We start from the raw sequence: 10,206 nt of genomic DNA, 5'->3' as shown, positions 1-10,206 counted from the left end.
AGGGCATTATTGCCACCCTCCCCCCCCCGACAGGCTGCTGTTAAATTCGTAATGATTCAGCCGAGTTTTAAGGTGTCGCAAGATGTAAGCTGATTTGTTCCTGACAAACCTGCACTGTGGCGCTCAAGGCTATTTAAAATACAAACAAGCGACCTGACTACATGTAGTTCAAAGCCTGAAATCTGTCATGTCAGCAATGCTTGGGGATCTGACGTCAACCTAAACATGTTGAGAGAAGAGGAGATTTTATCTGTGGGGTTTTCACATGCTTTGTAACAGATTTTCAACAGAGAGAGTTTCACTGCCTTGATCGTGACTTGACCGACTGACCAAGTTATAGCAATTTCATCAGGAAATAGCTCTGTGTCATAAGATTGTACAGGCCTCACAGATTAAAAGAGGTAGCTTTAAATTAACCAACACTGTCTATTTTTTTTAGTAGTTTCATCTTAATGAAGGGAGACAGAATATAATCCAGAAAAAACACATTACCTAAAAGCTAGATTAAAGTTTCGAGTTGATTTGGATGTCATTGAGTGAAATAAGTACTTGATCCCAAAAACATGACTTAATACTTGGTGGAGAAACTCTTGTTGGCAACCACAGCGGTAAGACATTTTTTGTAGTTGTTCATCAGGTTTGTACACATCTCAGGAGGGATTTTTGCTCCCTCCTCTTTACAGAAACTTTCTAAATCCTTTAGGGATTTTTTTATTACTGCTTGGAAACCCAAACCTTCAGCTTCCTCCACAGACTTTCTATAGAGTTGGGGTCTGGAGACTAGCTAAACCACTCAATGACTTTAATGTGCTTCTTCTTTTGCCATGTCTTTGTTGCCTTGGCAGTATGTTTTGGGTCACTTTAATGCTGGAAGACCAAGCCATGACCCATATTTAGTGTTCTGGGTGAGGGAAGGAGGTTCTAGTCCAAGATTTTATGGTATATGGCCCGGTCTTTTGGCCACTCAGTGCTGTGAAGTCGTCCTGCACCCTTAGCAGAAAAACAGCTCCCATATCATAATGCTTCCACCTCCATGGTGACTGTTGGGATGGTGTTCTTTGGGTCATACACAGCATTTCTCTTCTTCCAAACACGACGGGTTAAGTTGATGCCAAAGAGCTTGAGTTTGGTTTTAAAATGACCACAGCATTTTCACTGGTAAACTTCAGACGAGCCTGTACATGTTTCTTCATGAGCAGGTGGAACTTGCAGACGCTGCTAAATTGCAGCGTCTGCAAGTTCTATTATGTGTGTTATAGTGGTGTTTTTGGTCACTGCTCTTCCCATGTTGTTCTGTGCTGCTTCACCGCCTTTCTCATGATCCTCTTCGTATCATCAGGCAAAATCTTGCATGAAGCTCCAGATTGAGGAGGATTGATGGTCATTTTGTATTTGTTCCATTTCTGAATAATTGCACCAGCAGTTGTCATCTTCTCATTAAGCTGATGGTCAATCTTGTCCCTGATGTCCTTTGACAAATCTTAGGTCTGATTCTGATTTGTCAAAGGACTGAAACTGATTCTGTGCGCAGGCGTGCTTTATATAGGTACGAAGTTGAGATTAGGAGAATCTATAATTGACTGACTGATTGTAATCTTGTGTTACATCTTGTCACACAGGCAATCTGTGGGAACCTGAATTTTGGCTGTGTTGTAGGGGATCAAATACTTATTTAATATTTTGCCTCTCTTCATTAAAATGAAACTACCACAAAAAAATTAGAAACAGCAATGATAGGACTTTGTACACATTTCTAATAAAGCGTCCTGAGTTTGAAAGTCACATGGACGAGTCTTTTCTTATCACACACATCAGGAGAAAGAATCACAGAAAAGCTGTTTGAAACTGCTGAGAATGACAAAGAAACATGAGCATGGCTGCGGTCTTTTCAAAAGATACTTTCTGAATCCGTCTGGGTGAACAGCAGTTTGGTGGTTTTTGCTGTGACCATGTGACAGTTTCTTAAGGAAACTGTTTCTTACTGGTGACATTTCTTTGGGTGACTGTTTCTCTGTAGGATGAACTGTGTGACCCACAGCTGCACACTGAGCAACAGTCTCTTACTTTATCCCCAAATCCAGATCGGTGAGGATCATAAAGTGAAAGATGGACATATACAATCACCAACAAAGAGACACACACAGTATTGCAATTATGTCAACCATGGGCTATGTATAGCAAAAGGCACAGACTGCCATCTAGTGGTGCCTCTGGATCCTGTTACTTCCACCTACCCTGCAGGAAATCTGGATTTGCAATGTGCAATGTGGCTTATTAATGAAGACATGTAGCTTTTATGTACAGCAGTTTAAAAAGATTTTAAGAACATCCTCCTAACCAGCAAAAAAACTGGTGACAAACAGAATAACTTCCAGTCTAAGAGTTGAGACTGCAAGAGACTTAATTACTACTGCCATTGCTGGAACAATGTGACTGTATTTTATTCTACAGCCCAAAAGCCTCATGGAGAAAATATCTTGTTTTCCTTTTAAATGAAGACAGTTTTAAGCATTCCTTAGAGACCTACAAAGAATGGTTCTTCACCGTATTAGAAGTACTTAAGTATGTGATCAGGTAAACCTTTTCCACCCGCTGGATTTCAGCATCAGTGACTGAAAACTGAATATCATGCAGTGAATATATCTTTGAGATACAGAGATGATGGACGTTACCACCTCTTTAATCGTAATGCACTGTGTTATGCTGCTGGGAACAGTTTTCTGTAATCAGAAGCTCACGTTGCTAGATTACAGCATCGGGCTCCCCTCTTCTTCTTGGTGTGCGGCCCATTTGACATGTTGATCACATTGTTTCTCTCACGTTTGTGTTTTTATTTGATTTTATTCTAATGTATTGTTAATTATGTGGTCAGCATTTTTTAAACATGTTGCTAATAAATAAACTAAGAACATAAAGAAAGCAAAAGCACAAATATCAACAGATGTAACAGTTTTATTGTTTTAATAAGTAGCAATGGTCTATGTCTTTTTTTTTGCTCCTGGTGGACCCACTGTTAGCACTGAAGGGAAGAGATGTTGCTGCACACACTGCAGCATCTTGTCTGTTTTTTTAACATATACAAAACCTGTTCTTAAATTGTACTGATGTATTCTTTTCACAGCATGACAACGGCAGATGAAATTTAAAAAATGTAAAAAAAAATAAAAATGAACCAACAAAAGAAAAACGTTTCAAACAACAGTATAAAAGTCAGTGATGCATGCTGAATGTTACTGATCCGATGATTGCTCTGCTGTACATCACATGGAACAAAAACAACTACAGAAACTTTCCTACCTAAATCATGCAGAGCTGTAATAAACGGTATGTTACATCACTGGCCTCTTTCACATACCTTCCATTTAACTGCTGGAATCTGAACGTGTGGCTTCATACATCAGTGAGGAGCCTGCATTGCAACAGTAATGCCACTAGATCAGGCTGAGCGACACAAGTGAGACTGTTTGCTGCAGAGTTAACATGACTGCATGTGCACAGTGCATATTTGCGAGTTGCTCAGCCCAACCCACTAGAAAATACCATGCAATAACAAGTTATATTAATTTCTATTTACAGTAAGAATAAAGCCATTTTGACCATTTCCAATTCCCAAAAGTCAGCATGGTCTGTGTTCTATCATGAAGCCGGCGTGTCCAGATGCCGGCAGGTCAACGGAGAGAGAAGCCTGAAAGAGGCCTTTGATGCAACTGACAGCTGTTTGAGCTGTGTGTTAGGTTGAAGAGGTTTCTTCCAATATTTTTTTCACCACAGAAACTGTGGTTTCCTCTATCCATCCAGTAATTTGAGAATGCTTTCCCTCTCCTTCAGTGCTTTCCAGGCCTGATCTTTCTCCTTCTTAGTTGGGGTACGTTTCTTCTGCCTGGCTGCCATGATTCGCCGGAACGCCTCCATCACCTCATTGTCAGACACCCTGACTCTCTGCCTTAACTCCTGTTTGCGCATCTCCTCTTTTGCCAACCTGTGAAAAAACAGCAAATCCAGAGTTTCATGTGATCAAAGATCTCTAACACATGTACAGTTTCACTTAGGTGGCAAACAGAACCACTGCTGCTCTCTGTCCTCACCGTAGCAGCTCCTGCTTTCTGGCTCGGTTGTGAGCGGTCAGGGCTTTGAGTTCTGCTTGTCTCTTCAGCAGCTCTGCAAGGACCTCATCCTCAGAGTCTCCTCCCTGGCCAGGTCGCTCCTCGGAGTCCAGCAACCCCTGGGCTACCAGCTCCTCTTTGATTCGAGCCTCCAGGGAGCGCGTATGAGGAACGCTAAAGATGGCAAAGATCATAAGAAATATGCAGATGCAGAGCGGAAAACACCACTAAAACAACCAATGTTACCACCTTAAATCTAGAACCAATTTTTCCCTTTAAATTTAATGGAGAGGAATTAACATCCACGTTTGTGTGTGCAGGCACAGCTGCATGAAAGTAGACAGCAAATTGAGGTACTTTGAAGAGTTAGCTGCTGACCTGCCAAAACATCCTAAAAAAGATTGAATGCGGTTTTTCTTTTGTTTCATGCTGAGGATACCGAGGTCTGTGTGGATGAGGAGATGTGTTTAAAAATGGCTGCTATTTCAGGAGGTTCTCTCATGTAATACATCAAAAATTTATTTGATGCTGACATTATACCTAAAAGCTTTTCCTTGGCTTCGGGGTGAAGTCCCAGCACCATCGTTAGCATCCTTTCCTGAAATGTCCGGTATAGGAGAATCCTCCATGGGGGATATAATGTTCTCCTGGAAGAAACCATGCTCATGTATTTATATGTATATTATTATTTGTATTTTTTACAACGCAATAATGCATTGTTATAAGCGTTATCAGGGCAAAAGCTGGTCACAAAATGATGAGTCTGACCTCTACAAGGGCCTGCAGCAGACGCTGTGTGAGAGGACCAAAGGGACAACCGTCTTCTGGAGATTCGTGTTGGGATTCTGACTTTTTCAGCAGCGAGTCCACATCTACAGCAAGTGAAGATAAATGTTAGTGTTAAGGTGGAGTTACTAGTTCATGCACAGTCACGTGTAGGCACAAGTGAGCCTTCCCCTCACCTTTTGCGTCCAATTCAGAAAGCGGCCCTCCCATGACGCTTTTCTTTTTGTCGTTGGCTCGTGCTCCTTCCCTCTGCTCCTCCAGCAGATCCTCCTGAGCCCACCGCTGAGAGTAGTGTTTTCCCAATGCTGGAATCTACCATTAACACAGATCAGCCCCAAACCTCAAAACACTCTTATTCACTGCATTGCATACAGTTATTTGTAACATAACATTGCGTGCATGGCTCTATGTCATACCTTGAAGTAGTCTGCTTCATCCTCTGGTGGTTTAAGAAGCTCCTCCAACAATCGTACTTCTTCATTTGTAATATCTGCACAGTATGGCTCCACTGAGGCCCAGAATCTTAAAAACAGAAATATTACAAGGTAATATAAGAATAAAGTTCTTTTCTTGCTAAAACACACATCTAAGAATAACTTGAAAATTAGAAGGAAAAAAAAAAGAAACATCAAAGAGAAAATAAACTAAGCAGATATATTTTGTAAGTTGTTGCGGACCTGTTGGGAGCATCATTTTTAGGGTTGCGGGGAATGTCTTGAGGGTCATCTGTAAATTCATACTCTTGTACTTTTGGCTGCAGGTTTTTGGTTTTGGGTCTGCCGGGACCTTGGCCTGGCCCATGACCCCCTTTACCGTCCAATTTCTGCTTCTTTGGTTTGTGGCGAGATGAGGCAGCGGGGTCTGGGTCTTTTCCCAGCTTCAGAAAGCGTTTATCTCCCTTCTTATCTTGCCAGTCTGTAAGGATCTGAGATAAATAGAGAGGAAAAAATTATGGTAGCCTTTAATATACAAGGCTGCATCTAGATGCTTAGAGATGAAAGCCTTATGGTTAAAAGAAAAGTTACATGAAAGAAGAGCGGTCACCAGCTTGTTCCTACCTGTCTCTGCTCTTCCAGTGCTCGGAGGCGGCGGGTAGCTGACGACAGCAGTGTCTCCAGCTCCAGCTGCAGGGTATCCAGCTCTTCGATGCCGATGCCATCATCCTCTGAGCGGCCCAGCACAGCAGTGTAGCGGGGGCATACCTTGACATGCTCCACGGGCTTAAAGTCGTAGTATTTCAGTGGGGGGCAGTCCTTCAGCTCACTCATGATGTATTGCAGCAAAGACCTGACAGTGATTTTACTGGCATAAGACAAAGTACTCATTAGATTATCAGACTGGCATACAATGTGAGTCCAGCTCTGTGCTGTAGCTCTCACACACAAATTCAGAAACACTTACGTACGGCCGCACGTACAGTCGGGACTGCTTTAAAGAGCGCAGGCTCGCTGGGCCCGAAATGCTGGAGAATACGTTTAAATTCTAACAAGGGTTTCTTTTATATTCATGATTTGCGCACAGACGCTTTAAATATGGGCGTTTTAAACCCACACCACACAAATATAGCGCACAAATTATAATGTGTATAATATTTTAGAGCAGCGATAGTTACCTTCACTGAATGGCGTCCATGATGGGTGAAACCATTGTGGTAAGAGGGGGGTGTGTGTGAAAATTATTCACCTAAAATGATGTCCCATTTTATATATAATGACGATTCTGAGGAGAAAAAATAAGATAGTTAAATTTTTACAAAACCTAACCAGGCATTTTAAGTCGTAAAAGCAATTTAAAAAGTGGCAAGTCTGAGAATACAGAGTCTGGAGACTTGGCGCTTCATAGAGCCTGTTGAGTAGTCTATCACAATGGTATCATCGGATGATACCAAATCTAGGCGTATTAAAAATATTTGCTGCCAAGCTTTTAATTTGGAAGTTAGACAGTATAGTTTGTGTACGTTAATCTTGATAATTGACATCTAACTATGAAAACCATATAAGGTAAAAATAAAAACTCGTGAGACAACAGCCGTTGTCCCCTCTTCATAGTGCAGAATGGGAACACCCTAGGGTGTGCTCGTTTTACTAAAAATACACTCCACCTGGGCGGAGAAATAAACGCGAACATTTACGCTGGGTGGGTAAAAACGATTCATTAGACTAACCCTCGCATCAAAACGAACACACCATAGATTTTCTCGACTATGTAGGATTTACGGAAGAGTCGTCCCAGGCGTGGCTGAGGAACTTCCGTCTTTTACAGCTCAAAAATGGTAAGTCTCCAGCACAACACTCAGCTTTATATTTAATTATTTAGCCAATTACCCCAAGTAACTACTGCCATATTTAACTTAAGATTAGCTAGCTAGCTGTGTGTTCCTTGTAGACGTGGTTTCTGGTTGGCTGCAGCAAAATGAGATTACGGGCATCCTTGATACGGTTTGCAGAAACAGATTGACTGAGCTGTCTTTTCCTCTCGTTTCCTTTTCTGCTCGTTTCTGTGACCTGTAGCTTCACCACAGTTTGTCCTTAAACCGTGGAAAAGCGACGTATATAGCTGGCATAAATACAGTAAATAATTTGGATGAGCTGCAGTGTCGATCACCTGAAGGCATCACATCCTCTTCTGCATTCATATCGCAGATAGATCTACACGTAGCTACGTAGCATTAGTAGATACTTGTTCATTCTGCCTGTGATAACAGATAGCTGTCAAGTGAGACTTGCACACGGATTATTGTCATGCGTAGCCTTAAACACAAGTCCCTGCTGGGCGATTTACCTTTATTCAACTGGAAGGATCTCATTGCATGTGGCCGAATCCTCCCAGGTATTGACTTTTTATTACTTTTCTCTTCAGACAGCGACTCTGCGCCCCTACTTAAACGCTGTGAGGGCCACCTTGCAGGCAGCCCTATGTCTGGAGAACTTCTCCTCTCAGGTGGTGGAGCGCCACAACAAGCCAGAGGTGGAGGTCAGGTATGTTTAGCAGCACTCAATTGAGTCTCACTGGTTTGTCCCCTGCTGCTTCCCACCCTATGCTTCCTCATGTTTCTCCTGCCCTAAAGATGTGTGTATTATGATCAGCTGCTGGCAGACGAGTTCAGTCATGTGCAAACTTGCATAAGAAAATCAAGGAGGGAAGAAAAATGGCTACAAGCAAGGGCAAGGCTTTAAAGTTGGACTGAAGGGACTTGCCTCAGCTTGTTCGCAGGTGTCCTCCCCGTTCAGTGTTGCGGGGTCTCGAGTATAACGTTGAGTTTTACTGTGTTTAGAAGGACTGTTTTTGCTGTTGTTACAGGAGCAGTAAGGAGCTGCTGCTTCAGCCGGTGGTGATCAGCCGTAATGACAAGGAGAAGGTTCTCATCGAGGGATCCATCAACTCCGTCAGAGTCAGTATTGCTGTCAAGCAGGTCAGTAGAGCTAGAATGGCTTTAACTTTTATTGTGGTTATGACTTTCCAGAATATTCTAACGCTCTTTAAAAACTACTATGATTGACTGCAGGCCGATGAGATCGAGAAGATCCTTTGCCACAAGTTTATGCGCTTCATGATGATGAGAGCAGAGAACTTCTTCATTCTGCGGAGGAAGCCAGTAGAGGTAAGAGACAGCGAGTGACAAAAGAGAAATCAGTACTTATTAACAGTATCAGAGGAAGAATACCACGTACAAAACGAGGAAGTGTGGGAGCTAAATGAGTCATAAAGGTCTTCATGCATGCATGTTTTAGAAACATCATACAGACAGTAAACACCTCAATAAAGAAGATCTAGAAGACGGTTGGTGCAGCAGGGGAGGATGTTAGGGATGGGGGGGTTGGAGGCAGATGATCCGCTGTTGACCCCTAAAGGGAGCAAGCAAAAGAAGGAAACAACATTAAATATCTCAGTATTTACAATAGCTTTAATGCAGTAACACAAATGGTGTCTTTTATTTTTTCCGCTCTTATTTTAGGGATATGATATTAGCTTCTTGATTACCAACTTCCACACGGAGCAGATGTACAAACACAAGTTGGTGGACTTTGTCATCCACTTCATGGAGGAGATCGACAAGGAGATCAGTGAGATGAAACTTTCGGTTAATGCCAGGGCCCGTATCGTTGCCGAAGAATTCCTCAAGAATGTAAGTAACTTGTTCGCTTCCTGCAGCGGCTCCGCTTTTATTATTGCCTCGTGTTAATTTGATTCTCTTGTCTTTACAGTTCTGATGGAAGTGTTAGTGTTTCCCCCGTGCCACCCTGGGAATGTTCCAACTGCCACTCGGCACAAGAGTGGAGAGTTAAAGGAGTAAGCAGCCGACCCGAGAGGAGAGGAACGTAACCAATCTGGCTTTGATGCCCTTTATTTACCCTTTACACCCGAGTGTCTTCCTGTACTCATGGATATCAATGACTGTACATAATGAAATATTTACAGTTTCATTTTCAGCCACTTAGAACAAATCCCCAAACAAAGGCGGGTCCTTAAAGTATTAATCAAGTTGATAACCATGAGTACAGGAGCACTGAGGCTGTGCTGTTCCAAATGAAACTCAGAAGAATTTTGTATTTTTTTTGTGTTCTGTCGCTGTCGTTTTAAATTGTCTCCAAATTTTCTCTGTTCAGGACATACTTGTTTGTGGAAGTGTTAAGTCAAACGTAGAAAGAGCTCACTGTAAAGAAACTGCCATCAGTCATGCAAGAAGATACGGAAATATAATAATAAAACTCAGTTGTTTATACCTGTTTGTGTTTGAAAGCTGACGTTTTTGCTGCACTGTTGCTGTTCCTATAAATGGATTTGCTCTGTTTCAGAGGAAGTTGTTCTGAGCCTGCCCTTTAACCACATTTTGCCTTATGCGTGTGTAACTGCTGTGCGCCGTTTCAGCCGCCAGGAAGGGGAAGTGCAGGCAGGGCGTGAGTCTGACGGTGTTTGTTCACATTCACAAGTTAATCCGAATCGTTCGATCCAAATCAAGACTTGAGTGTGCTGTGAAGAAAGCGCCATTTTCACAATAACCTTAAGTATTTCTTAAAAAAAAAAAAAAAAAAAATCCACTTTAATTTGAGCAGCTGTACTTACTACACGCACACATGCTTCACAAAAGTTGTGACTCGTGGAGGCTGATACTGCCGTCACACGCAGGGAGGAAGAGATTTGTGTTTCTGTCCTGGCTCGAAGAGGACGCAGCCAAATGAACTTTACAATAATGGCAAGATAGCTTTGCAACTTCCTAAGTTTCCATTGTGATACCATGGTTCATGCATTTGACTGTACAGTACTGTGCATAAGTGTTAAATCACCCCATATTTATATTTTGCTAAGAAAGTAGGAA

General features: G+C 42.2%; 2 protein-coding genes across 4 annotated transcripts; one reads left to right on the top strand and one right to left on the bottom strand.

Moving 5' to 3' along the window:
• Positions 1–2,921: 2,921 nt before the first annotated feature.
• tada3l (transcriptional adaptor 3 (NGG1 homolog, yeast)-like) lies at positions 2,922–7,734 on the bottom strand. 3 transcript variants are annotated; one of them, XM_026168728.1, is made up of 10 exons: positions 7,671–7,734; positions 6,502–6,608; positions 5,948–6,191; positions 5,567–5,814; positions 5,306–5,411; positions 5,066–5,201; positions 4,872–4,975; positions 4,644–4,750; positions 4,086–4,277; positions 2,923–3,979 (listed from the first exon to the last, which is right to left on the bottom strand). In XM_026168728.1, the coding sequence occupies exons 3-10, from the start codon at positions 6,155–6,157 to the stop codon at positions 3,787–3,789; spliced, it is 1,296 nt and encodes a 431-aa protein (XP_026024513.1). In that variant the 5' UTR covers positions 6,158–6,191; positions 6,502–6,608; positions 7,671–7,734; the 3' UTR covers positions 2,923–3,786. The 3 variants fall into 3 exon arrangements, with proteins under 3 accessions (XP_026024515.1, XP_026024513.1, XP_026024514.1); XM_026168729.1 differs by lacking the exon at positions 7,671–7,734 and adding an exon at positions 6,705–6,913; XM_026168730.1 differs by lacking the exons at positions 6,502–6,608; positions 7,671–7,734 and adding an exon at positions 6,291–6,495 and having other exon boundaries at positions 2,922–3,979.
• Positions 7,094–9,612, top strand: LOC113022860 (actin-related protein 2/3 complex subunit 4). The gene is made up of 6 exons (XM_026168748.1): positions 7,094–7,161; positions 7,749–7,867; positions 8,190–8,301; positions 8,395–8,490; positions 8,845–9,015; positions 9,095–9,612. The coding sequence occupies exons 1-6, from the start codon at positions 7,159–7,161 to the stop codon at positions 9,098–9,100; spliced, it is 507 nt and encodes a 168-aa protein (XP_026024533.1). The 5' UTR covers positions 7,094–7,158; the 3' UTR covers positions 9,101–9,612.
• The last annotated feature ends 594 nt before the right edge of the window (positions 9,613–10,206 follow it).

Source organism: Astatotilapia calliptera, chromosome 5, assembly GCF_900246225.1.
Source record: "Astatotilapia calliptera chromosome 5, fAstCal1.2, whole genome shotgun sequence".
NCBI classification, from domain to species: Eukaryota; Metazoa; Chordata; class Actinopteri; order Cichliformes; family Cichlidae; genus Astatotilapia; species Astatotilapia calliptera.
Note: the sequence above shows the minus strand (reverse complement) of the source record. Positions and strands in the feature narration are given on the sequence as shown.

Coding starts and splice junctions, on each gene's coding strand:
- LOC113022860 (XM_026168748.1), top strand. Junction 7,868..8,189: donor AAGCCAGAGGTGGAGGTCAG/GTATGTTTAGCA, acceptor CTGTTGTTACAG/GAGCAGTAAGGAGCTGCTGC. Junction 8,491..8,844: donor TGCGGAGGAAGCCAGTAGAG/GTAAGAGACAGC, acceptor CTCTTATTTTAG/GGATATGATATTAGCTTCTT.
- tada3l (XM_026168728.1), bottom strand. CDS start 6,157: ATGAGTGAGCTGAAGGACTGCCCCCCACTGAAATACTACGACTTTAAG. Junction 5,412..5,566: donor AAAAATGATGCTCCCAACAG/GTCCGCAACAAC, acceptor TCTGTTTTTAAG/ATTCTGGGCCTCAGTGGAGC. Junction 4,976..5,065: donor TTCTGAATTGGACGCAAAAG/GTGAGGGGAAGG, acceptor CACTTGCTGTAG/ATGTGGACTCGCTGCTGAAA.